The sequence below is a fragment of the Galeopterus variegatus genome, unplaced genomic scaffold (assembly GCF_000696425.1).
Source record: "Galeopterus variegatus unplaced genomic scaffold, G_variegatus-3.0.2 Scaffold407, whole genome shotgun sequence".
Taxonomy (NCBI): Eukaryota; Metazoa; Chordata; class Mammalia; order Dermoptera; family Cynocephalidae; genus Galeopterus; species Galeopterus variegatus.
Genome location: NW_007726518.1, coordinates 291617 through 319282, shown reverse-complemented (window position 1 = coordinate 319282; position 27666 = coordinate 291617). Strand labels below are relative to the sequence as shown.

General features: G+C 47.9%; 1 protein-coding gene across 2 annotated transcripts in view; it reads right to left on the bottom strand.

The window, feature by feature from the left end:
* Positions 1-27666, bottom strand: part of CABLES1 (Cdk5 and Abl enzyme substrate 1) — a 60564-nt gene that overhangs the window by 30595 nt on the left and 2303 nt on the right. The window contains exon 2 of one of the 2 annotated variants that reach the window (XM_008568404.1): positions 12781-12858. The exons of the other annotated variant lie outside the window; for it this stretch is intronic. Within the exon in view, the coding sequence (XP_008566626.1) occupies positions 12781-12858 (78 nt within the window). The remainder of the gene's footprint in view (positions 1-12780; positions 12859-27666) is intronic. 2 annotated transcript variants of the gene reach the window in all.

The following is a 27666-nucleotide window of genomic DNA, read 5'->3' as shown; positions in this document are numbered from 1 at the left end:
TGCAAGGTTCTGCTTCCTTCTCGCCCACAGCTGAGACTTTACCTACAAGAGCTTATTTCTCATGCTAGGCAAGCTTGTTAACTTCTGCAGAGGCCTCAGGCAACAAACACGCTTTGAAAATCTAGCACAAAGATTTTTTTTTTTTAAACAAAGGCTGATGTTAAAAAATGGCCAGCAGAGGTGGGGGTGGTTTAAGGGGGATCAGGGGAAGGGCTCAGAGGAGGGGATGGGAAGATTAAAACAGGAGATGAAAGTAAATTTGGGGAAACAGCCAAGCATGGCAGTTATCCCCTTAAGCAAGGAGCAGAAAAACAGGTTGGTTCACTTTGGGGGAGTCAACTCATCCTTCATAGGACAGCACCACAACTTACTGAATGTGACTGTCCTTAAAAGCCTGTAACTTCATGGTTGGAAACCCCTAACTGGTCTTAGTTTGGGCTTATGTGGCAAAAAGCAAATATACAAGGTTTTGCAGTTGTGGAGTCCTCTGATTAAAGCAGATGGCCAATCTGCATATCTTGGGGCCTGAAGGGGATTACCTAAATTGCTATTAACCATAAAATTGATAACTCCTGATTTTACCTTTTATAAAAGGCAAAATGATGTTTAGTTTCCTCTTCCATGCCTCATCGCCAAAGGCCCAGGCAGCTGCAATACTGAGCCTAATGCAGGGAATTGATCATGACAGGAAAACAAGATTCCCTGTTATATAACAAGAAGTTCAAGCTGTGGCTCTTTCCTCAGGGAGCATGATTAATGAACTTATACTAATCTTTAAAATAAAGACATAAGATTTAAATACTGAACACCTGAGAAGTAGATGGAAAAAGTGTGATCCAATTAAGTAGTTTCCAGGGCTTTCCGCTTCCAAGATGGGGGTGTCCTGACTTCTATCCATTATCGATCATTTCTCTAATGGTGCTCTAAGCTCAAGATCTTGGAATGCCAACCTCCACTGGGCACTTGCTCTTTAAAGGACAACAGGTGGAACACTTTGATGTGTAAATAATTTAAAAGCCAATCAAATATTAACAGGATTTCTGGACCCTTCAAAAACAGAGATTTGCTGCACAGGAAGCAAAGCTTGAAAGCTGGATTAGGAAAGGAAATACCACTTGTGAACTAACTTTAATTAAGAGATTACATATCCACTGGAACTCCACGACACAAGTATAAATCTTAGCTTAAGAAGCCCCATTTGTGGTCTCCTCAGATGCAGTGCGGCTGCCATCTTGGATCGAGGCTGCTTGCTGGAGTAGGGCAGAGTGTTACAGACACCTCCACAGCTCAGAGGCGACGGCCCACGGCTCACAGCCCATGGCTCACGGCCCACGGCTCACGGCCCATGGCTGGCAGGAGAAGAGTGAAATCAATGCAGCTTCTAGTCCAGAAGTCCTGCCCCTCTCACACTCAGCACTTCATCTATAAGCCATCCCTCAAGGGCAACTGGCAGACAATGAAGGGGTCTCAATGTAGCTTACACCAAAAATCTCTGTCTAAAGGCAGCTCCCATAAACAGCTGGATAATGGCGTGATTCATCCATGAGATCATTCCAGAATCTTGTCTCTGTGTGGGAATATACTTGGTGTGAGGAAAGAAGCACAACTTGTGAAGTGTAATTTTCCACAACGAAAAGAGATGTTTCTGGGGAAAGTGGGTGGGGAGGAAGGGGGGACAGGCTTGGAGCCAGGCAGGGAGCATTTAGGCTCGAAGGCTCTCTAAGAATAGAAGAGGCTGTTCTCTGTGTCACAAAATGATCAACACTCAGGAAATGGACCCAAGTGGATGACCTCATCTGAATGCCCCGAATGCCAAAACCTAAGGACATAAACACCATGTGGAAGCTGCTGACAATTTAAAAACACGCCCCACGGAAAACTTGCACTCCACTGGAAGCCATTTCTCCCTCACACGGTCTCTGCCTTTGCTAAGCTAACCTAGCAACTAGCCATAATCAAGTGTGGTTACCTGAATGGGTCTGTACCTACACACACATCACAGAAACTGTTTTTATTGGAATTACCTAGTTTGGTGATTCCACGTAACCCCCAAACACAAGTTAACTGGATTAATTCCTACTTTCCTGGTCAGATACATATAAACAAAAACACCTACGAATGTCTACATGTTCCAGTTCCCTTAGGTGCAGGGACAATCTGGGGACCAGCCCTCGATACGATGCCTGCAGTCTCTCACTCTCCAGTAGGTTGTGCTACAAAAGTTTTGGAGCAGGCAGTCTGGAACTCAGAATGCATTTCCTCATTGATGCGATGTTATAAATGGAGATGGTCCATACAACACCCTTCTGGCCTGTAATGTAACTGATCCAGCCCAAAAGCACAAGCTAGAGCTTGGGCCACAGGAGCAAAAGGCCAGAGAGTTTAAGAGGGGGTAAAGAAATAGGAGGAAGCTGAGTTTCTCTCTCGGTTTCCTGCTTTGGGGTTGACCCCGAAACAAACATTTTAAAGGTCAAGTGTGCATTATTCCACCTTCCTCTCTGAACCTCCTCTTCCTTCTCAGGACTCCAGGATCATGTCCACTAAGCTGTTCCTATTTTTTGCAATTTCTTCCTTCTCTCTATGTCTAAACCCATAAACTCCTTTGCAGCCCCCCGATTTTCTACCCCTGGTCCTGTGTGGTGATGCAGCAGCCCAGGAGGCTGGGAGGGGACTGGGGAGCGAGTGGAGGAGCAGAGGTCGTGGGTAGAGGTACCAGACGAGCTTTTACTAAGAGGGCTCTGCCTATTTAAGAGAGTCAAGAAAGGCGCTTGCAACTCATTTTGTGAGCTGAGGGTCGCCAAGCCAAACCACAAATCCACACCAGAAAGGAGAAGGCAGTGACTAATGTGGATAAAAGGCAAAAGTCTCGGGCTGGCCCTGGCAACTGTTAGTTGAGGGAAGAGGAGCTGGTTTAAAGCTGGGACTCTTCCCAGAAAGTGGTATAATTTACAAGCTTCATCTGAGAAGAGTGTTTACAGCTTTAGGAAGGTTTGATGTTACAGTTATAGTGAAAAAGATGGGTAACATCTGTTCCTCTAACAGGCTTCCACTAGCTTGTTTTGAAAGGTGGGATTTGGCAAGAAAGACCAAAACAAAACACAATCATCTCTTCATGTTCCACAGAGTATACGCACGGGCGTGTGGGGTGGGGGAACTGGAGGGAAATAGACCAAAATATTAATGGGGCTCAGTGATTTTTATATTCCTTTTATTTTCATGTATTTTCCAAATTTTCTTTAATAAGCATGTACCATTGGGGAGAAAAAAAAAATCAGAGACCAAGTCAAAGCAGATCTGAAGATGAATCTATTGTGTTTGCAGAACCACGCCACTGGTTAACTCATAGTAAACCAGACTGGGATTTGCTATGTTGGAGCAGACCTAGAAAGTGCAATGAAATAGCTCTGTCACTGCACAAAAATGGAACTGAAGCTAATGCTTAATGAGTCTCTATTGCAGCCTGGCAGGGAGCTCAGAGTTTTTACATGTGACATTTCACTTAATGCTCTCAGAACTCCCTGAGGTTGACATCAGTGAATTCTATGCATGAGTAAACCTGGGGTTGGCAAGGCTGGTTAATTTGCCAGGACCGAGGGCTCTGCCTGACCCCCAGCTCTGTCCCATGCACCATGCTGCTGCCCATCAGTACCCATGGCAGGATGGATAAGGACTGTTGTCTTCCTAATGGGGCCATGAAGGGAGAGGCAAGGGAGTGGGGATGAGTGGGCTTCTGTCCCCATTCCTAATTCTCCAGAACAGTTCTGCAGTTAACCGTTTTATTTGTTACAGTTCTGTGTGAACTTGTGTTAAAAGAATAGCTTCTGCAGCTTAAAAAAAGTAAACACCACAGAACTAGACAGTCTCCAAGTTCCTTCTAGCTCTAAAAGTCTATTGTTTGACCTGAAGAGTGCTCTGAATCATTGAATCGTTTGAATGGGCATTTCCTGAATTATCTAACATTTCAAATATCCTTAATGAGCTGCTCAAGGGTTCCCCAAAGAGAACTAGCAGTGCCCTCATGCCCGGGAAGGCTTCCATGGCCTCGGAAGTGCTTTTTCTCACTAAGCCCAGCCCATAGGCCTGCTGTCATGAAATGCAGTCTGTCCCTGGTAATGATTAGGGGACTCCAGGCTCAGCGCAGTGTTATTTGAAAGCAGTGAGCAAAAGCAGTGAGCACAACCCGTAGCGAGTCTTTAACTTAAGCGTGCTGATACATCCTAACGTTTCCCTAACCCCGTACCTGATTAGAGATGGCTGTGCTGGGCTCCGGAAAGGGCTCGCAATGAGGACTAGATTGTGTGTGTGTCTGACAGTGTGTTTTGGGTGGTGGTGAGGACTAAGGCGGGGGCTTCAATGCACCCTAGACATGTGCTGGGCTCCGGAAAGGGCTCGCAATGAGGACTAGATTGTGTGTGTGTCTGACAGTGTGTGTTGGGTGGTGGTGAGGACTAAGGCGGGGGCTTCAATGCACCCTAGACACGGAGGGGGGCTCCAGGCACAGGATAAAGCCCCCATTCCCCACATTACCGAGCCTGGGAAAATGACCCTCTTTTAACTCTATGCTAGATTCAATCCAAATATGTCCCTTGCATTAAGCAAAAGCAGTATATGCAAAAGGAAAACCATGTGTTGATCTGCCCAAAACAGGGCTGTGTGTCTACATTTCGATCACCTGGTGCTGGTTTGAAGATGTTCCGATAACCTGGGTTGCTAGAGGACTAGGTAAGAGAGCCAGCCGAAAGACAGGACACTCCAGTGGACTTGGGCAAAGGCTGCAGAGGCAAGTGTGACCTTAACAAAAGGCCCCTGGCATTCTCAGGTGTAACATGCAGGTGCACAGCAGGGGTGATCTGTGGTGGTGTGAGGCCAGCTGAGGGGACCTAGTCAGGGCTTTGCACATACAACCTGGGTGCAGCCGTCAGACTAGCAACTTTCACTGTGGGTACGACAAAGCCACTTGTACAGAAGCAGGCCCTGAAGTCCCTGGAGACCATCCTCGGTGGCACCTTCCAGCCCCTCCCTCCTACGGCCTTCGTCCATGTCCACCATTTCTCCAGAGATGCCCCTGAGGATGAGGTGCTAGCTGCGGGCTCCTGAGAGACAGCGCTTGCTCCGCTGAAGCAGTCTGGCCGCCTTGTGGGGGCTAGACACACACAGTCATAAAATGAGCCATTCTCAAAAGCCCGGAGACACAGCCCTCAGAAACATCGCTTTTACTCATTCATCCAACAAATGCACATAAGCAGTGTCTACAAGCTGGAGTACCTCAAGGACAAGGACAAAACCCACACCCTCAAGGGGGATAAGGATGAGTTAAAAAAAGAAGTTAAAGTATCTGTTGTAGGCACCGGCAGACCTCAGCAAAGCACAGCAAACGTGAATGGACTCTTGGTGGAGCCTCGGGGGAGGGACGCCTGAGAAAGCTGCCTGGAGGAGCTCTGAATCCAGTCCAGAAGAGGCCGGGGTGGAACGAGGGCACAGTCTTCCGAACTGTGCATCAAGCACACAAGCCCCAAAGGCGACAAGAAGCTAGCATGTGAAGGAACTCCAGGCATCTTGCTAGGGCAGAGAGGGGCTGAAGTCAGAGCCTAAAGGGCCCGTCTGTGTGTGCAGAAGTCTGGGGGACCACCAAAGGTGTTAAGTGGGGGTGGATGGAGAGGGATGCAGGGCACCTGAGCCTTGAATGAGAAAAGTACAAGTAGCCAAGAGTGGAACCCTCAGGGCGACAGCTCCCACACACCTCATTTCCATCCCATTTTCCTAAACAGAAGAGAAACCACGGATTGGAATCAGCAGCCAGCGTCAGTGCTGGAGAGGACTCAGTGGGCAGAGCAGGGGACAGACTTCCCTGGTACCAGCCAAGCCAGGCTGCTAGGTTGCAGGTGATGGTGCTGCTGTGGCTGAGCCCGGCTGGCCCAGCTGAACTTAGAGCTCTGGGGCTTGGGAATCTATTTGGATACTTATGGAATCTGATTAGAAATGGTCTTGTCTTCAAGGGGAGCATGCCTATGGGAGGGACCTTCTCAGTTCCCTGGGGACCCTCGCTTCCCTGAGGGCTCCATCCTGGGGCTGATGTTGGGTCAAAGGCTTGAGTTCTCCACAGGTTGGGTTCTTCAGGGCCTTCCCAGGCTCAGTTTGGGGTGAACTAGATACTCAGGTGAACTATCGTGACAGAGACCACAGGCAGGCTCATACTACCCAGGAAGGCTAAAAACTTCTTTTCCCATATGCCCACAGGTGGCTTAGGTTCTGCCAAGTGGAAGTGGAAGTAACACCTAGGGAGATGAGAACTTCTGTGAGCCTGGGTTGGGGGCCCCAAATGGCAGCATCAGTGTTTCCACAAGAGAAGCCCTAAATGTAGCCCTATGTTGGTCCTCTGTCTATGTTGGTATCAGTCTTTCCTTGAGATGCTGTGAGCTATCTAAAAACCCCTGCCCCACCCCCGCCACCAGAGAGGATTCTGTCATCTGCAACTCGGGACACTGAGCATGCAGGCCCTGCACTCCTCAGAGCCACTATGCGTTCATGCTGCAAGACAACACTTTGAGTTCCTAAAGTGAAAGAACAGGAAAATATTAGGAGCATCTCATTTTAGCCAACGGATGATTTCCTGAAGTGCTGTATGCAAGCAAGCTCCATAAGCCAAACACTATTTCATCAGCGGGTAAGAAAGCCCTGTATTTTGGAAAGCTGTGCCACAAATCCTTTTGTCAAGTACTTGTCTGGTACTGTGAACAGAACTCCTCTGAGGTAACTGTTCCGCACCCTTTCTCAAAGAGAAGCATTTTTCATGCGTGGTATCAAGACACAAGTACAACCCTTACCGGTCCTGAAATCGCTTCCTTGTGGTGCTCATGGGCGTCCTGGGTGAGCAGGGAAGGTGCTGGGGAGACGGGTGGACAGTGCTTCTTCAGGGTCAAGAGCAGTACCACCCACACCTCTGCGGACAGCTGGTGTCAAAACCATATGGACACCTGGAGAATATCACCCCCTCCCAACGCTCCACACACCCTCCTATTCTAAAGAGGACAAATACGCAGATGGGGAAACTACGCAGGTTATTTTTGACTCAAGACCCAGAGATGCCTGGGGTTTGCCCTGGGAGCGTCCAAATCTACAGGGTCAACCAGCAACATCCAGAGGCCACTGCCCAGCTCAGCTGCAGGGTCCCCTGGAGGCAGTCTTTGTGTGGCACACATATGTGGCAAGAGCTCAGCTGTCACCCACACACACAGCATAGCCCCAAAGGGGTGAGGGTGCAGGGAAACCCGCTCGGCTGTGAAGTGCACTCCAGCCTTCCAGAACGCCTCTGGCCTCACAGCAGCCACCGCAACGGCAGAGCTCAGCCAGGCCACCTGCCCTCGCCTCCCACCACCTGGGAGCTGCTAAGCCTCTCTCTGCCCTGGCCCTGCTCAAGTGACGTGACATTAGCACCTACCTTAGGAGGCTGTTGGGAAGAAATGAGCAAACGTGTATAAGGCACGTACCGCCCGGCACACTGCAAGCATCACTCAGGTTTCTGCTTACATTACTGCTCTATCACCTTCACACGAACATCTGTCTACACCCTCAGCTAACCCAGAGGAGACATGCTCTTCTCTCAAACAGCTTCCCTGCACATCGAGGCAGGGAAGAGCAGTTTGAAGACTGCTGCAGCTGTTAAATGATCAGAGCAGTCTGCTTTTGGGCAGGAGCTCTAGAGATCACTTTGGGAATGATCCTATTATCAGCCTGCTATGTACTTGGGGGCATGCAAAATGACCCCACACATTTCAACTGTTTCCAAGCCCAGGTTAATTAAGCCCCTACCTCTGGCCCATACCAGGACACAATGGACCAAATAAAACTGCAAAAAAAGTCACCAGATCTGCACATTTTAAAAAGTCTCAAATTTTACAAACTGGATGAAGCATAATTATTCAGGTGTGAGCTGTGCATCTCACTCACGAGTTCCTGTGCAACAAGACTTACCACTTCCACACTGGCAGTGTCGACAAGGACAAGCCTTCAAGCTTGTGGGATCTTTGGAGTCTTCAGTCAAACATCCCTATTTACAGATGAGGGAACTGAGACCAGGGAGAGCTGAAGGGCCTGTGACAGTCATTGACATCCCAGGACCGGGCCCCCCTCCACTACACAGGCCTGGATGCTCCAGTGTCAGGTCAGAAATGGGATCCAGCTTGAATGGTGCTGTACAGAATTCTCTCAACATGGCAGGCACTGTAGACCCCGCCTGGGAGTTCATGAGGCGCGGGATCATCTTCTGGCATCCTCAGAAGTCAGCGGTGAGGCTGGGATGTCCTCCACGTCTCTAAGGCCTCACGCTTCTAAGTCTAGTGGAAGAGCCTCCTTCTCTGGGGAGCACCTCCAGATCCCTCCAGCTGAATCCCCCAAACTTCTTTGCTTAGGACTCAATTGACTGCTATTTTGTTTGGTTAGTTTGTTTACTAGCTTTTTTGTCTCCTACCATTAGAGAGTAGGCTCCGTGAGGCCCGTGAGGACAGAGACATTTCCTTGTTCACCGTTGTATCCCCCCTGCCTTGAAAAGTGCCTGGCACACAGCAAGTGCTCAGTAGATCTGGAGTGAATGAATTCTGCTGTACAGTGGTAGCACCTGAATTACTAGATTAGGCTGCATGAAGGGATGGCAATGTATTTGGAGGGGTGGATGGGGATAAAGACACTACACAGTAAACATTTTGCTTTCATTTATTTTAAATGTGAATGTTGATAAAGACTTGGGGGCAGTTCAAATGCTCTCCAGTGCTTCCTTGGGGCCGCCAGTTGTCTTGGATTGGATACTCATCCCCGCACCTCCCCTTGACCCCCAGCCTCCATCGCGGCCTCATGTTCACTAGGGGCAGAACAAGTGACCTAATGCACAAAGGAATGAATGGATGGATGGATGGAAGGTAAAACCCCTCCTACCGTTGCTTTGGTCAACTGATGTCAGGAGCCAAAATCAGTGTTCATTTCAGGCTAAACAAAGCTTTGGGGCCGCAGTGGGAGGCAGGGCTAGGAAGCTCCAGAGCAGCACAAGAAACCAGAAAACAAACCCAGAAAGATAAAACTATCCTGATAGACGCTTTCCATGGGAAGGAGGTTCGAGCACAGGCAGATGAACCCGTGAGTTTCCTGTTTTTAGAACTTTCTTGCTATGAAATTGGAACTGGACATTATCCCCTTCACGAGGTGGGGACAGGGGGGTGTCTATGCTTGTTTGGAATAATCAGGCACATGTGGCCTGGTCCATGTGTGTAAGTACGACAGGAACGCATGAGCTAGAACCACAGAGGCAGCAGGGTGGGAGCCCGGAGGCCTGAGCTGTAGCATTGCTGGCTCCACTGGCTGGGCCGTGGGCAAGTCTCACCCCCCTGTGCCTCAGCTGCAAAGCAGGAAGATCAAACTATGTGACCACTGAAGGCCTTTCCACCCCTGAGATTCTATGAGTTGTGGCCTCGTCACTGAAAGAGCTTCAGTGTAAAAGTATTTTCCACAGTTAATATGTATATTAGTTAATGTGTATATTAACTAAAAGTAGCTTATTTATAGGTATATGCTGTTTATTAGTATATGTACTAGTATATTTACTAGCATATAATTTTTTCATTTGAGCAGTTTCCCAAAAACCTTAAATCTTAATTACGGTAAATGGATTTATTATTTATAAATATGTCTGCTCATAAAAAGTTAAAGCAGAATGCTTCTTAATCCTGCTGCTCAATTACAACATTTCGAATTGTGCTCATAGTTTCTCTTATGTGAGTACTTAAATGAATATGCTGCAAAAACAGGCATGTTATTTCTGTTAAGTATGGCAAAGAATCTGATTATGTTTTTGGTTATAAAATAATTAGCCTTTCTGCACCCTGGCTTCCTTATCTGTAAAACTGGGAGGAGTAGACGTGGATCTGTTCATGTCTAACATGTAATAGGTCAGGTCCTGTGACCCCACACACTCATTCTGCCTCTCCATTCAGGGCCAACAGGCAGAATAGCTGAATCTACTGACAGTCCTACAAGGTGGCCCTTCCTGCAACACGTGAGGCCTTCCTAGCAGCAGGAAGGAGACCCAGGAGTGGACAGATACCATTTTCCTCCCGCCAGCTGGCTGCAGGCTAGCACTGCCCTGAGGAGTTAAGAATGTGGAGGACCACGTACATGCACAAGGATGTCCAATGGCGACGATTCTGTGATCGCTTCCTGGGTAATTTAAGTTAAAACATATTCCTATCGGCTTTGCATACAACACTGCAATCTTCAAATTAAGGATCCAAGGTAGTGACCTGCCTTCTCCATTCTACAGCGGAGCAAAGGAAAGCTTCCCAGGAGGTAAGCGATTTGCCCAAGTGAAGCTCTCCAAAGTTCTCCACACTGATGCTTGCATTTCTTTGGCTGTCAGAAACATGGGGTCCTTGATCAGGGCCCCTCCTACCTCTCTGCATGCCAGGCGCCCTGTCGGGAACCTGGTGCCCATTCACTGCTGTGAGCCTCAGTTACACTCCGGGAGGCAGACAGCATAAAAGCTCTGTCACTGAAAGGCTTCGCAGATATGGAGCTTGTCTTGCCTGTCTGCCAGGGTGGGGCATGGAAAAACCTATGGCTGGACAGACTGGGGTTTAAGGTCTCAATCTGGCCCAAAGTTGATGTTTGAGACCTCAACTCTTGAGCACCAGCACTCTTGTCTATAAAATGGGGATAAACACTTGGGTTCTTCAGGGAGGGGACCCTGGAACTTGGAAATAAGATCACCCTTAGAGAATGAAACTAACACGAGCACTTCAAGGACAAAAGTGTGGAGAAGCCAAATTGTCTTAAAGAAACAGCATGAGTCCTTGCCAGGAAAACCCAGCAGCCACCTGACTAGATATCATTAGCATTTATTAAAAATTGTAATTAATTGTGTGTGACTTTTTTTTTTTTTCCCTTTTTGTCTTTTTTCGTGTCCGGCAACGGATCACAACCCTCAGTGTCGCGCCCGTACCAGACCGGGACCGGCAACGGAATCGCAACCCTCGGTGTTGCTCCCGCCCCTCGCTCAGCCAGTGAGCAGGAACCGGTCTGTATGTGGGATCCGAACCCTCGGCGGGAGCGCCACCGCGCTCCCAAATGGCACACTGTAGCAGTGCGCCACTGGGCCGGCCCAATTGTGTGTGACTTTAATGTGTCTTCCCTGCTAGGCTGTAAGTTCAGGAGGACAGGAACCAGGTTCATCCCTAACGATCTTTATCCCCGGTACCTAGTCACACTGCAGGCACTCAATAAATGAATGAATGGGACATAGCTAAGGAAAGGATGCATCAATCAGAAAGGTCAGCTAGGGAAGTCTACTGAAATGAGGGTGACACTACAGTGCCCATCCAAGCCCTGGCCAGAAGAGGATGTGCTGGCAAGGAGCCTTCTCCTGTTGATATAGAGTTGATATATACCTGGTGGTCACACTCAGATATTCTGGGCCCTGGGGCCACTACTTGTAATTAGTTTAATAGACTGGCCCCCTAGGGTCACACATCAGGTCTGTGAGCTGGTACTACGTAGTTTCCTCAGGGAATGAGCCTGCCCTTCAGATGCTACCAGACCAGGGGCCACAGCAGGTTGATCAGGTGAAAAGAGCCTCCCCATGAGGTTGCCCCAGGGCCATCCCTAGAAGGTCCTTAAACCTCTGAGCTGCAGAATTGCTGCTACTTTTGTTGTAAGGATGCAGATAATAAAAAGGACCAGCACAAAGTGTGTACTCAATACATGGTATGATCATCATTGCTCTTTAAAGACACACATCTGATCAAGGACTGAGTCAGGATTCCATGAATAAAGATGTGCTGCTTTCTGTCCCATGGAGGTTCCAGTGTAGGGTACAAATAACGGCCATGGTGAAATGAACGGGTCATAAGTCTCACAGGTCACAAGGGAAAGGGAAGGCCATGGCCAGCAGGAGTGCCTGGGGCAGAGCTCATGGAGGTGATGAAAGATGAGTAAATGGTGAACCAGGGCCATACTGAACTCAGGAGCAGTGGTCTCATGTCTGCAGTATTTGGTTGTCACAATGACCAGAGCCAACATCCTGTGATGTTCCCAACCATCCTACATAGTGACTTGTCCTGCCCTAAACACCAGAAGCCCTCTGATGTCAGACACTGGGCACATGAGGAGAGGCATGAGTCTGGACACAGAGGAGGAAATGAACATGGCGCTCGGGGATGGCAATGAGCAGAGGAGGCTCTGCAAGGACAGGCCCTCAGGTACTTACTGTTTCACGGACTGAAAGGAGGGGCTTGTCAGTCTGAGGGGGGTGTTCCTCTGGCCTGTAGCTAATTACATACGGTCTGTTCCTGGTGCCACTTGGCTTTGATACTTGCCCTGCAGTGGCAGCACCTGCTTGCTGGTCAGTTTCTGACCTCAAGCCCAAGATGCAAGGATGGTCACAGGGTTTGGTCTGATCCTTTTCCTGACCTACCTTTTCCAAAAGTTGAAGTGGCCATGTGGAATAGGGTGGGCCCCATATAGCTCTTGCATTACAATATTGGAAACGGTGACAAAATGCACATTTAGAAAGAACAAGCAACGTGGTGGGGATGCATGCACACACCCACATTCAACAACAAAGAAGCTTTCTGGCTGAAAAGCAGGTGGAGCATCTTCCTTTCAAACTTACAAATACTTTGAATTTGCAGTGTCAAAGCAAAGCAAGTTCTTGAAAGTGGAAAAGGGTAGCCACATTATGCACACTGGTGTCCAAACTTTTCATCCAGAGAACTATAAAGCATGCATGCATATACATACCCGACTTGGGTACTGTCGCGATACGGCAGCACTGAAAATATACTACAGAAGGATCTTCTGCCACTGATAAGGACTATTCTACAAAATAAAAAAAAGAACAAACAACAAACTAAATGCAAAGACTCAAATGAAAAGAAAACATTCTATAGCAATTAAGCATTCATGGAATTCACAGCAGTATCTGCACATGCCTGCCACCTCCTCTGACAGATGGCATTCTGCTCTCCTTGCAAAGTGCAACCTCAGCGCAGCAGAAGTGCGCTGCCTCTCCTCATCCAAGTGTTAACATGTGAGACATTAGTGAGGGGCTCTAATGAGTGTGCAGGAATCCTTTCTCCAGTCAGAGCCGCTGGCTGGGGCTGCACATGCAAGATGGAGCAGACAGAGCTGAGTCTGGGGTGGGCAGTGCTGGGTGAACGGTCATGCCACATTTAAACCATTGATTCCTATTCTGCAGTAAACAGTCTAAGAGCAATAGCACCAGAAATCGTGAGCAGGAAAGACACTCAGCAACCATTATGATCACTAGGATTTTTTATATACTAGCAACATGTTAGGTTCTGAGAATAGATTAAGGGAACAATTACATAATCAGTCTTAGCCTCTATTCCTGCTATAAAGATACTGCTGGAAACAGTTCCACATGGTGCTCTTATGCAATCAAAGCCACTTAAAAAAACATTAAAAACAAAAACAAAAACCCTCAAAAGTACTTATCCTGGCATCTGAGGATAACTTTTGTCACAGGGAACTGCAGATGGAAAATGGAAAAACCAGTGGAAGAGATTAAAAAACAGTATTCTTTTTAGCACAAGGTCAGAACATCATATACAGAGCTTAGTTACTTTTGTGATCTTTTCCTTCCACAATTAGAATAATAAAATGAGGAAAAATAGTATACTAAATGTATCAAGGTTTGGGGGTTTTAACTATATTTTAAAACTATGATATTAAATTGCCTACACCCTTGGGATAAAGTCCAGTCCCCTGGCATGGTAAACCAGGCCCGGTGTCTCCTGGCTCTGTCTCAACAAGGACAATACTCCCCCTGCACTTTATCATGCATTCATGCTGAAGTCCTTGCAGTACCCCCACCTTAAAAAAATCCTGCTGTTTAATGCCTGTGTTCTTTGCATGCTGTTTCTTCTGCCTGTTCCCCCCCCCCCCTTAGAACACCTGGTAAACTATTTATTCCACAAAACCTAACTCAGAAGTCACCCCTCCAAGAAATACCTCCTCCCCCTCCAGGGAGTTACTTGTGCCCTTCTCGAAGCTGCCACCACTCCTTATTCTCACTCCAGGAGTGCACTGATGTGACCAGTGAGCTAGTCAGCTGCCTCCTTCCTCTTCTAGAGGGCAAGTCCAGGGATTTAGCCCATGGTGGCTCCTCCATAAATGTTCATTAGATGCCACTGAAATGCAGCCTTGGCTTCAGAGCAGCACCTGAGCAGCTGTCCAGGGGAGGGCAGGGCTGCAGATGTCTGTCCATTCCACGGTGGTTCATAGCTACGGTGGTTAACAGGGCAAAGCGATACTCCCAGCTTCAAATACAGGTCAAGTATCCCTTACCCAAAATGCTTGGGACCAAAAGTGTTTCGAATTTCAGATTTTGAAATATTTGTATTATACTTAAATTGGTTGAGCCTCCCATATCTGAAAATCAAAATCCAAAATGCTCCAATGAGCATATCCTTTGAGTACCATGTCTGTGTTCAAAAGTTTTGGATTTTGGAGCATTTCAGAGTTCAGATTTGAGACACTGAACATGTACCAGAGTTGTAACCTTTGTTTGACCTCAGGCAGTGGACAAACTCTCCTCAGTTTCAGTTTCCTCATCTAAAAAATGAGATAAGATTAGTAATTATCTTACTGGAACATTGCCCAAATAAATGGGTCCATACTGGGAGAATCCTTGGAAGAGTGCCTGGCAAATAACACACGCTCAATGAAATGCTCAATGAATAGGAACTATCTCTACTGTGGACCAGCTTCTTGGATTCAGACCCTCTTCAGACCCCTGTGCGTCACACCAAGGCCTGCTCAGAAGTGAATGGCTGTGCTGTAAGGACACTGAAGGATGACACGTGGCCTACGTACATAAGATGGAACATGCACACAGAAATGTGTTGCTGAAGGAAGGTGCTTCTTACCACATACCATAGACCCCGACCCTGGTCACTGCAGCAGGGACAGAAGTGTCATGTTCAGAGTGGGCTGTCAAGGCCTAAAGGGCCAAGGGCTAAATAAATCATGGTGACACCCTGCTATACAGCAACCAGGTTCCTTGGACTCTCACACATGAATCCCAGCAACAGAGCTTCTAATGTTGCAATGCCCATGTAAATTTACTTAGGCAGACATCATAATAGCTAATTACATATTAAGTATCGATTACGTGCCAGATTCAATGCTTTAGCTGATGAGGCAGCAGGGAGTAAATGACGTGCCGAAGCTGAGGCACCAGCAGGTGGGGCAGGCCAGGGATTTGAACTTGAGCTCCTTACAACCACCAGTGAGTGCTCTTCTCTAGACTTACTAGAAAAGTCTGGTCCTGGGGGCCTCATCGGGCATTAAGAAGTCTGCCTTCACCGGGGTGTCCTAGGGCAGCTTTCTAGCCTGGCCTGCAGGTCACGAGGCCCAGCACCGGGAGGGGCCAGAGGGTGACGGATCACAACAGTCCTGACATCAAGAGGCTCCACACGCCCACTCTGCTCAGCCTGGGGCCCTGTGCAAATGGAAGCATAGAGGTTCTCCACGCCCCTGCCATCCACCCAGAAGAGCAGCCTGGAACGACCCACTCCTCAGGTCACTCAGCATCGATGTCTTCTGCCACAAAGAGGAAGTTATTTATTGAATAAAGCACTGGCTTAGCGTTACTGAGTTTTCTTCATTACTCAGTGCTAATGTGTCCTTTCTTCCCACACACCAAATTTGTTCGGATATTTTTAATTGAAAAGAAAATGAGAGTGCAAATTCAAGCTTCCTTTCCAAGGCTTCGACCACAAGGTGCCTGCTGGTAAATGGCTGCATTGTTCTACTAGAACGAGTGCTCATTCTGGGTGGTCCTCACGATTAGGTCTAAGAGAGGCTGACAACATGGACCTCAGTCAGAAAAATGTGTTACACTATCTACTGCATAGGTCAATTTAGAAACTACAAACAAGGACTGTTTCCCAACAGTCCAGAAGGGTGTGTACTTCTCTGGTTGGCTCATCTCAAGCAGCAGGAAGAACATGGAAGGTGGAAAGGGGCATCATATCTTTGGGCTCTTCCCTTCTCAGGTCCAACCAACTCGCAGACACCCACCTTCTGCAGGGGCCAGAGGAGAAATCCTCAGCAGAGACCCAAACAGCAGGTCTGTGACAGGGTTGCCAACGGAACACATCTCACGTGTTTCCTAAAGCAGTTCTGGCATCTGGGAGGGACTGGAGGCCTTTGCCAGAGCGGGCAAGAATCAACAGGTGGCCAGCTCTAGCCTTCTTGGTTTCCTACACTAGCAACTTGGAGCAGCGCAATTCTAATGACAGGTCCCACGTGACCAACCACTATGTTTAGAACCTGGAGGGTTCGTGTGAATTTGCAGCTTTCCTCTTTGTGAGCACTGGAGAAAGGTCCATCATAATGGAAATACTCAAGAAGAAAATCAGAATTGTTTGCCTCCTTGGAGAGCCTCTGTTATTTGTGTAAGAATTAAATTGGCTGCTATGGTCAAGAAAGACATAAGAAAACCAAATTCCATTTCCAATGAGCTTTGGAAACTGATCATTTCCATGTCTTTGCCTTGTAGCTATCTTCCTTTATGCCCAAATGGCATGCAGAAAGCCCCCAGTTTTCCCCACTTGTGACATATAACCCTTCACTTGGAGTCCAGATGAACAGAAAGCATTACACACATGATTATGACTTCAAAAGAGAAATTAACTCCAGGGAGATGGGTCTTTAAAAAATTAAAGGTCACACTTCCACACAAACATCTGCCTGCCAAAAGGAAGGGGGAAAAAAAAAACAGCAAAGGAAAAAGCTCCACAGGGCTGCCACCCACATGGGCAAAGCCGCCTCTGGAGACACGTTTTCCAAAACTTCCAGAAGCATCAAGAACGCTCTGCAGCTGAGCACCACCTAGCTTTCTCCTTCACATAGCTTCATTTCCATGCTCTTAGCAGAGTGCTTCTGGTATGAGGGACCTTATGGCTTCAGACCACAGAGCTCCCACAGCCATGCTTTGCTCATGAGATACCGGAGTGTTCAGAACAGCTGGGAGATGATGCACAAGGACCCCAAGTTGACAGATCACCGCAGATCACTTTCATCCAATCTGCTTTCAACCCCTCAGCCCAGCGCCAGCGATGACTAACCAGGCAACATCTAACATCATCCAGATCCTCAAGCATTTCTCCTCTTTTGCCAAAAACTGGCTTCTTATTTCCAGAACGCTGGTGAGTCTGTTGGCTATGAGAAGGTATGACCTCTTCCAGATGGAATATTCCATTAGAGCAGAGAAACAAGCAACCAAGTTCAAGAGGTAGAGAAAATGAAGTCACATTTGCAATAATGGGAGGTGAGTGTTGGGATGCCCCAGCAAAGCCCAGGGGTGTCCACAGCCCCAGGGTCCATGTTAGGCACTGGGCACAAATGCAGAAACGCATTCCCCAAGTTCTGTCGTTCATTCCTTATGTGCTCAGGAAGCAAGAAAGAACACACTTAAAAATGCCAGTGCTGAATTGTGTCCCCCCAAAGACATGTTGAAGCCCTAACCTCCAATACCTGTGAATGTGGTCTTATTTGGCAATATGGTCTTTGCAGATATAAAGTTAGGATGAGGTCATACTGGATTAGGATGGGCCTTATCCCCAATGACTGGTGTCCTTTTTAAGGAGAGAGGGACTTAGAGACACGTAGGCACACAGAGAGGGAAGGTGGCCATGCCACAGACAGAGACTGGGGCGATGGAGCTACGAGGCAAGGACGCCGAGGACTGTCAGCAAGAGGACTGCCAGCAAGAGGCTGGAAGAGGCAAAGGATGACCCTCCTTGAGCCTTCAGAGGGAGCATGGCCCTGCGACTCCAGTCTTCACAGCCGAGACAGAATCCCTTTTTGTTGTTCAAACCATCCAGTTCTTGGTATCTTGTCAGGCAGCCCTGGAAAATGAACAGCTGGCGTTCAGTCGCCACATGTCACCTGCTCAGCGGGTGCCTTGTGCATGAGCCCTGAAGACTCATGTCCGGAAACAAATGAAAATTAAGAAGTCTGGAAAGCCTGCTCTCCTCCCAGCTGCACTCTGACCCTGTCCCCACGCCCGCCCCCTCCTCCTCTCAGCACACCTCACTGAGAGCTGGAGGAAGTGGAGCTTGGCCCCTTCTCTCCTGAAGGGCTGGCAACGGCATAATGAGAGCTGCACAAAAAACAGCAGCAACGACCCAAGACGTTCTTGCTCACTCTATTGAGAGGCTCATTAGCCACTGCTGGACGCACCTAGGGATAGGGGCAAGACACAGGATCTGTGGGGTTCCAAGGACGCTCTTCACAAAGCCATCTGTTCCCTTCCATCCCACAGTGGGACGGAGACAGTATTCCAGTGCAGGAGCCAGGAGGAAGGAAGGGACCTGGTGGAGAGGAGGGCACTAGAATGAGGAGCCGGAGGAAGGGCCGGGGCTGGGCCAGGACAAGCACATGGTATCTGGGTCAGGCTGGGGAGGATGAGTGGGATTCCAGCGATGGGAACAGGACCGTAGAGTCCAGGATGAAGGGAAACATGGACTAACGCAGTGACGTGTGAGGCTGCACAGGGCTCAGGAGCGAGGGAGTTGGGGGCACGGAGCTGGCACACATCAGGCAGCATAATGCATCTGAAGACCTATGTTGAGTAGTCCACAAACACCAGGGGTGGTATTACCATCGGTGGAGGAGTTGTTCTTCTTATCCTGGCTATTACTACCACACCATCTCCACCACCGCTTCCACTGCTGCTGCTGTCACCGCTAATACGGTACACACCTCACTATCTGCTAAGGAGGTATACCTTACCCTACAACCTAGGGACTGGCTGCAGATTTCTTAAAAACACGTTATATGATCTTTCTCTCATCCTCCCTCCCATCCCCAAGTATTTTCCGGGCACTCTACACCAAATGCTGCATTAGGCGTTGGGGATCCACGAAAAATGATGCAGGCAAGAGCTCCATCCACACAAAGCTTAGGCTTGGCGGGAGGTGCGTTTACAATGGAGTGTGAGTTCTCTGATGGGGAAGTAGAGGGCGCTTTCAAGCACACTGGAAGAACATCTAACCTAGCCTGAAGGAGGCAAGGTGGACTTCCTGGAGGAAGTGACAGCTAAGCTGAGACCTGATGGAAAAGTGGCAATCGGGCTAAAGTGAGAAGATATGCTGGTGGAGAGACTGGCATGAGTCAAGGCTGGGAGGAGAAAGAGCATTGGGCCTATTCCAGGAACTGAGTATTCGTAGAACTCTTCATGGACCTCCACTTGCCTCTGTAAAACACTTCCACCCTGACTCACGCTACGCTCAGGTGGGTAGTTCTCTAGCACTCACACTGAGTTGTACACACACTAAGACTCAGTTATGTATGTCCCAAACCCCAAACCTGTTATGTCAGTTGTACCTGTTACTTACATTTGCAGTTGTTCTTTAAAGACTGCACAAACTAAGGAAATGTGCCAGAAAAAAAGAAAAAAAATGCTGTTTCTATAAAAACAATACCGGCTGCTTTGAAAAATACTCAGACAAAAAAACTGCAGGTGAAATAGGTATAGGCAGACAACCATAAAATATTAGGAAAAGTTGTCAAATTTCAAAAGGATTTTGCATTTAGATTCTTGGGTTACCTTAAAGAAGTCCAATCTGGACATCCCAGCCACAGGCGGGGGTGACGATGTGTGAGGTAGTTGATGGCACAGACACTCTGATCCACGGACCCAAATGCAAAGAAACGGCCTGGCATCAAAACACTGTTGAATACATCATCACTAACATGCCTTTGATTAAAGCACGGTGTTTAAGCTGTGTATGTGATTTTGTGGGTAATTTCTCCAGCATTTACTAACTTTCCCCCTAACTGAGCAATTACTATAAATCACTCAGCACAGCTGGGGGTGGCGTGGGGTGGAGGAGCAGCAGGAACCGGCGAGGCCAGCTCGAGGAAGGCCTGCTGCGCCCCGTGCAGGTCGGACCTGGAGCTCAGCAGGCTCGAGGTGGTGACCGAAGCTGCGGCACGGTGAGCTCTCCAGGATGAGAGTGGAGGGAGGAGAGAGGTGGGGCTGGGATCCAGCTGTGAGGAGAGGGCAGTGCAGGCGGGCAAGACAGCGAGAGTAAAGGAGTGGTGCCGTGACCAAGAGCCACAGACGGAGTGGCTCACACAACAGAAATTTGTCATCTCCCGGTTCTGAGGGCCAGAAGTCCAAGATCAAGGTGCAGGCAGGGCCGTGCTCCCTCAGAAGGTGCTAGGGCAGGATCTGCTCTGGGCCTCTTGTAGCTTCTGGATGTTCCTTGGCTTGTGACAACAGAACTCCAATATTCCTGTGGCGTTTTTTCTGTGTGTGCATCTGACTCCAAATTTCCCCCTTTTATAAGGACACCAGTCATTGGATTAGGCGCTCTCTGTACTCCAGTATAAACTCACCTTAACTAATTACATCTGCAACGACTCTATTTCCAAATAAAGTCACATTCGGAGGCACTGAGGGTTAGGACTTCAACACAAATTTGGGGGGAGGGACATAATCAGCCCATAATGGAGGTAGGAGGAAAACAAGCTGAGTGTGAGGTCACAGAAGTTAGGAAGCACCTCGTGTAGCTGGGCCCTGCCATGTGGCTCTGGCCCTGAGCCGTCTGTCAGCTGTAATTTTGGTTTTCTTCTCAGAGTGCTACATACCACTGATAGGGACCGAGGACTGGCATCCCTCAGGCTTCCAGGCCCTTCTCTTCCAAAACTGCCAAGGAAAGGTTCTGTCCAAGCTGAACCGGTTCCCAACCCCTACGCCTTTCCTTTGCGACTTGTTTTATGTTATATAAATGGCACTGGCTGTGAAAAGAAGCAACAGGACTTCCGAGCCACGAGCCCCACAAGAGCGAAGATCTGCACAGGCACACGCGAGGCACCCAGCACAGCCGCTTCACTATAAAAAATCGTTTCCCTCAAAAGCCTCGTGAAAAGAGCCACATAAAAAGCCAGCATCACCTCCGTGTTTTATAAATAGGATGAATAATAAAATCTCAGGCGGGTGATGCTGAGCCAGCACCAACCACAGCCACAGCTGGGACCTGGGCACCTGCACTGTCAGTGCTGAGTGACTGCCCAGCACCCAGCCCCTCCCTTCCTCCACTCAGCAGCACCCGGGGGTCGGTGGGGACATCGGACAGAGAAAGAAGATGAGGTTTGGGGAGTACTGGAGGCTCCTTCAGGAGGTCTTGCTGAAAACTGGTGAACATGGATGGTGGCAGGGATGACGACACCTCCTCCTGCTGGGGGAACAGTGGGTTCTAATCTTTTCATGAGAAATGAAAGCACTGGGGGGGAAAGCGTGTCCAGGAAGGGGCTCACGTTGCACAGTGCCTCACAAAAGCGGCTCGACATCTCTCCAACTGGATGGATGTGTTTCAGGGAGAAAAAGCAATCACATTTTTCTCCTTCAAGAAGTCCACTCCAGCACTGGCAACTTTTATTTGTTGAAACATGCCACCTTCTCCACCTCATTTTTCAAATCAAGGCAGGCTGACCAACTGGAACTGATGAGCTCGCAAATGAGGTCTTCATTTAGGAATGACCTGTCCTTTTTCCCTATAAAAATTTCTAGTACAAAAAAAGGTTACAATTTGACTTCATTACTGTGCCTTTACCATCTTACTTTAAAAAGTAGATAAAAGGTGCTGAAAGCACCTATATCTTTTTTCTCCTTGTGTTTTCCTACTGAGCTCACACTTTAAACACTCTAGCTCAGTTCTTTATCCACTCCCATTGCAAATCTGTTTAAATCTCCTTGAAAATTCTTCCCAAGGGATGAGGCTGCTCAGTTCACTCACCGCCAAGAACACTTCTCTACCTGCTCACGATGGAACGATTCTCTCAGCAGCCCAGGGTGGGCTCCAGGGCACACACAGCCACTACGGTGTACAGTGTACACCTTCAAACACTGGATCACTTTGAAAGGATGCCCAGCAATGCCCACGTGGCACATGCCCACTGGAAACAAGGGCTTTTGGCCCTTCAGAGACAGATGTTTCTGTGTCTCAAGAGGACCCGGAGGGTCACCAGACATGAATGTCACGAAAGCCACTGGCTGTCTTTGGTCTTCACGCTCAGAGTCTCCACTGTCCACTCTGGTAACTCAGTTCAACCCGGCCAACAATGTGCTCTCAGGTGGCAGCCACTGGCCTTGTGCCCGGGTAGCACGACTATCCTACCTCTCACACATTCACTGTGATTCACCCGCCTCCCCCAAATCGCCTACAACTCCTTGCAGTGGAACCTGTCTGTTTACTCACTGATGCATCCTGACAGTCCCGTCTGTCACAGAGCAGGTGTCAGTGAGCACATGTCGAACGGATTGAATGCAAGCATCGTGCATTCCATATCGTTAGAAAACCACTTTATTCAGCACCTTCTACCTAGATACACATGACTCCTTCCAGAAAGTCCACCACAAAGGGTTCCTCCTAATAAAAATCCTAAGACATGATGCTTGTGCCGATGGCAACACAACAGAGGGTACAGTCTCTGGTTGGGTGCAAAAATGATAAGTTTCTGTGACACTAGTCTTCTATCAGGACAAGCTAAATTAGCTCTACTCTGTATTTACATCACATTGTCAGCCTAGGTGGAAAACACTGGCTATTTAAATGCCAAGACCATGTTCACATGAACTTCTGAAACGTCCCTACCCTGTACCATAATTGGCTGTCTCCCTAAATCACCTCTCTCCCCAAGCTGAATCTCGGTGAACGGGGCCCAGCATTTCCAGCTGGTGATGTTGCTGAGTCTCAGCGCTCCTTCCCCTCCGCTTTTGGCCTTCCACCTGGCTGACAGCGAGACTTAGGGGCCTTCCCCCAGTCACTGGGCTGTAAGGCCACTTGCTGTTCTACTCAGACCACCCCTAAGGCTGACGCTGGCAGCTCATACTCTTCAGCTGCTGCAGATTCTCCGGCTCAGCTGCACAGTCACCCCACCCCTTCACCCCACTATCCACTGGGACAGGATGCATGAGGGACAGCCTGACATTGTGCTGAAATCAAGAAATGCAATGTCTACAACAGTCCCCTAAATTTACTAACCTAGTTATCCCATCAATAGAGAAATGAAGTTAACTTAACACGACTTTCTTAGTGAATTCATGCTGATGGATAGCAATCTCCACACTCTTTTCTAAAAGCACACAACCATCTGTTCCCACACTCTGCCAGCAATCAGCTCTAGGCTTGCCAGTTTATGATTATTGCACTTTACCCTCTATCACCTCAGTTTTTTTTTTTTTTTAAATTTTTTAAAGGCAAACACTTGCCTGGCATTAGACTTAACTTCTCTTATTCTCCAGGGTGTTTTAAAGATCACTTGTATTTCTAAATTCTTTCCATTCCCCAGGATCTAGTTGTGAAGACTGAAACTCATCTAAAAGGCTTCTCCACTCATTTACTCGACACTTATCAAGTGCCTACTGTGTGCCTGGCACATTGCTTTGTTTAGTCCACCCTTCACAGTGACAATGTTAAAAGCAGGCCAACAGCTGGCCTCTGCTGACCTTGTACTATCAACCCCAAGAGGTTCACCGTCCTTTCCTCTCTTCTTCTGAGTGTGGTTTTAAAAGCCCCATGGCTACCACTGGCATTATTTTACTTTAGCAAAATATATATAACAAAATATGCCATGTAACAGTTTCTGAGTACAATTCCAGGTCATTAAGTGCAAGCACCATGTAGTGCAACCATCACTATTTTCAAAATACTTCCATCATCCCAAACAAAAACTCTATACCCATAATGCAGTAATTCCCTCTCTGCATATCCCCTAGTAATCTCTAATTTACTTTCTGTCTCCATGGATTTACCTATTCTGGATATTTGATATAAATAAAGTCATATGATATTTATCCCTCTGTAACTGGCTTTATTTCATTCAGCATAATATTTTCAAGGCTCATATGCACTGTAGCATGTATCAGTACTTCATTCCTTTTCGTGGCTGAATGCTATGACATTGTACGTATATATACATATACATATATATATATATATATATCATATTTTATCCATTCATCTGCTGATGGACACCTGGTTTGTTTCCACTTTTTGGCTATTGTGAATAATGCTGCATTATACAAATATCTTTTTGAATAGCTCTTTCAATTCTTTTGGGTATATACCTAGCAATGAATTGCTGGGTAATGTGGTAATTTTATGTTTAACTCTTTGAGGAACCACCAAACCATTTTCCGCAGTGACTATACCATCTGACATTCCCATCGGCAATGTACAAGGGTTCTAATTTTTTTTTTCTTTTTCTTTTTAACAGTCTTTAGTTCATTCTGGACGTTAGTCTCCCTCACTATTCTTACAAGTTTGCTTAAGACTTTATTTTATTAGTCCTTTGCCTTTAGCTGTTAAGTTTTAAAAGTCAGAATTCAACAGAGAATCTTCTCCAAATCCACAACACGCTGTCTTACAGTGTAGAGTCTGACCTCCCACTGTCGTTCCTGCTGGGAAAATGAGCTTCACACTCTGATGCAAGTGTTGTGCTCCAGTTTCCTTCTCTGTAAACGGGGATAAATTTTAGTTTCCTACAGCTACAGTAACAAATTACCACAAAGTGAGTAGCTTAACACAAATTTATTATCTTACAGTTCTGGAGGTCAGAACTCTGAAATGGGTCTCATGGGGCTAAAATCAAGGTGTTAGCAGACAGAGCCTGTTCCCACTGGAGGCTCCAGGGGAGACGCTCTTTCTGTGCCTTTCCCAGCTCCTAGAGGCTGCCTGCATTTCTTGGCTTGTGGCCCCTTCCTCCACCTTCAAAGCCAACAACGGCTGGCTGAACAAGTCTCTCATATCGCATTGCTCTGACCCTGACAATTGTGCCTCCCTCGTCCTCTTTTAAGGACTCTGTGATCATACTGGGCCCACACAAATAATCCACAATAATCTTCCACTTAAAGGTCAGCTTACTAGCAACCTTAATTCCCCCTTGCCTTGTAACCTAACGCATTTGCAGGTTCCAGGGATAGGTAGTCAGCATCTCTGAGGGCCTTTATTCTGCCTGCCACAAGACAGTAATGTCTTCCTCATAAGGTTGGTGGTCACTTGTATTTCTAAATTCTTTCCATTCCTCAAGATCAAGTCCTGAAGACTGAAACTCATTTAATCAAACATCTTTTTTTTTTTCCTTTTTGTCTTTTTTTGTGACCGGCAACGGATCGCAACCCTTGGTGTTGCGCCCGCACCTCGCTCAGCCAGTGAGCCACCGGTCTGTATGTGGGATTTGACCCCTTGGCGGGAGCGCCGCTGCACTCCAAAGCGGCGCACTGCAGCAGTGCGCCACCGGGCCGGCCCTAATCAAACATCATTTGATTAATAAAACCACTCATGTATTCATCTATTAAGTTTTGAGTTAATGAAATGAAGCCTATGAAGTACTTAGAGCTGGCATCCAGTAGACACTCAATAAATGCTACTCATTATCACCTTGTGATACTCATAACTTTATAATCTCTTTTGGCAATATGGTCCCAGCCACAAGAATCCACTCCTTAATCTGAGCCTTCTGAGACCTGTGTTCCTAAAATCCAAAGACAGCATTGTTTTCTTTCTCACCACAACAGAGTCCCCCGTGGACCAACCTGTCCTCCGTGGCAAGGCAGACTCGGTACTAGAGAGCACTAGCCCTGCTCCTGGCTTCCCTCACCTGCTAGAGACGGGACACCCAGCAGGGTCAGTCAAGAACTCAGCCTGCGCTCTGGTTCTACCAGTGGGGTGACGTTCCCATCCGTCAGTACTGTGGATTCAGTTGTGGTCCCCGAAGTCCATGTGTTGGAGACTTGACCCCCACTGTAACTGCTGATGGGAAACCCTGTTATAACTGAAAGGTGGGGCCTTGAAGAGGTGATTAGATTGGGAGGACCATACCCTAGTAAATGGATCCATAAGTTGATGGTTTCAGGGTGGTCGTGGGTGTGGTTCTGCAGGCTTTAAAAGGAGGAGTGAGGAGTCAGCTCTCTCTGCTCTGCCATCGAGACCCCTGCATCACTGTCACCATCACCAGGGCCTTCACCAGATGTATTCCCTAGACTTTGGACTTCCCAGCCTCCCCCACTGTAAGCAACACATTTCATTTTCTGCAGCATGACTGCAAGAAACTCTCAGCTTTCTCTGCACTTTACCCACACACAAAGCCCTGCAGCAGGTCCCAATGCCAGCCTCATAGAAGTCACTGACTCCAGACAGACGAGCATGGTTTTTACTTAAGTGGATCCCATCCTCCATTGCGACCACACTTTTATTGAAGGCATTCATTTTGCTTCACATGCCAGCTGCAAATCATCTAATGTCACAAAGGGAAGTGATTCCTTACATTACAGGTGAACATGCAGTCGTCTCAGGCCCCAAGGCTTGTTTCTAAGCAGCTACCCTGATATTACTGAACATGAGGTCTACTTAGGTTCTGTTGTTTTTTTCAATGTGACGAGTATTGTCTTTTATTGTATCTGGTTCTCAGTTTCAAGATTTTTTTCCCCTCTATATCAAAATTGTGCTTGACACTCCTGGTTAGGTCAGACCCAGAGCCTCAAGACAAATGCTCCCTGCTTATTTCACTAGCTGCACCCTGGTCCTTGCTGAGATAAGGGGCCCAAATCCTCTATACTGGGTCCTCTATCACATGGTTAGCAGGTTTGGGGACAGAGGACCCTCAACACCAGGGTCTTCAGGGCCAGAGGAGTAAAGGGGCTCTGGGTTTGGCCTGTAGACTAAGAGACTAGGCTGTTAGAGGTCAGAGAGAGCCTCAAGAACTGGGCACAGCCATGAGTGGCAGAAACCGTGGGCTGGAGCAGTGACCGTGACTGCAGGGCTGGGAGGGAGCCTGCCAGGGGTTCGGGGCTGTGCAGGCACCACACACTCACCTCCCATTCCTGAGGGGGAGACCAGAGACCCCTCAGCCATCATGTGAGGACGACCAGGACTCCTCTTCCCCACCCCTGCAGGACTAGAGCTCACCCAAACACCCCGGCCACCTCCATCGAGAGACCCCACTCCTGTTAATGCTGCCGTAGGGCAAAGCTTCCGCTTTCCTTTCTCGAAAGGCTGGGTCACTTCCTCCCATTCATCAGCTCTTGACCACAGTTTCCTTCTGTCACCTCAGAAATCACGTTTTCTTCCTGGCGCCCCCCCAGGTTCCTTCTTTCATCTAAGGACAATCTCTCTTTGCTAACACAAAGGGAGGAAGGTGAGCATGTCGGGCCTTTCGTCTTGTTTGCACAGGAAAACCTGCCCTCACCTGCCACTACTCAGCCTACAGCCTGTGGTTCCCAGCCCTCACCTGCCACTACTCAGCCCATGGCCTGTGGTTCCCACAACGTTCTTAGAGCTCCCTTTCCTGCCCTAAATTCCAATTCTCAGACTGTTGGATAAGCCAGGAGTCCCTCCTGGCTCCCCTAAACACTCTCCAGCAAAAGTGCCAGCAACTGCAGGCTTTCCTGTTCTGTTGCTCCTCGGGTCAAAGTGTACTGGGGAAGGCAGCTCCATAGTGTACTTTAGAAATCCCATTAAGTCAAATCTTTTATTAACTATAGCCTCTCACTTCCTAACCAAGCCAGGTAGTTATCGGACTTTGTTTTTTTTTTTTTTTTTTTTTTTTTTTTTCTTTTTTTTTTTTTTTCGTGTCCGGCAACGGATC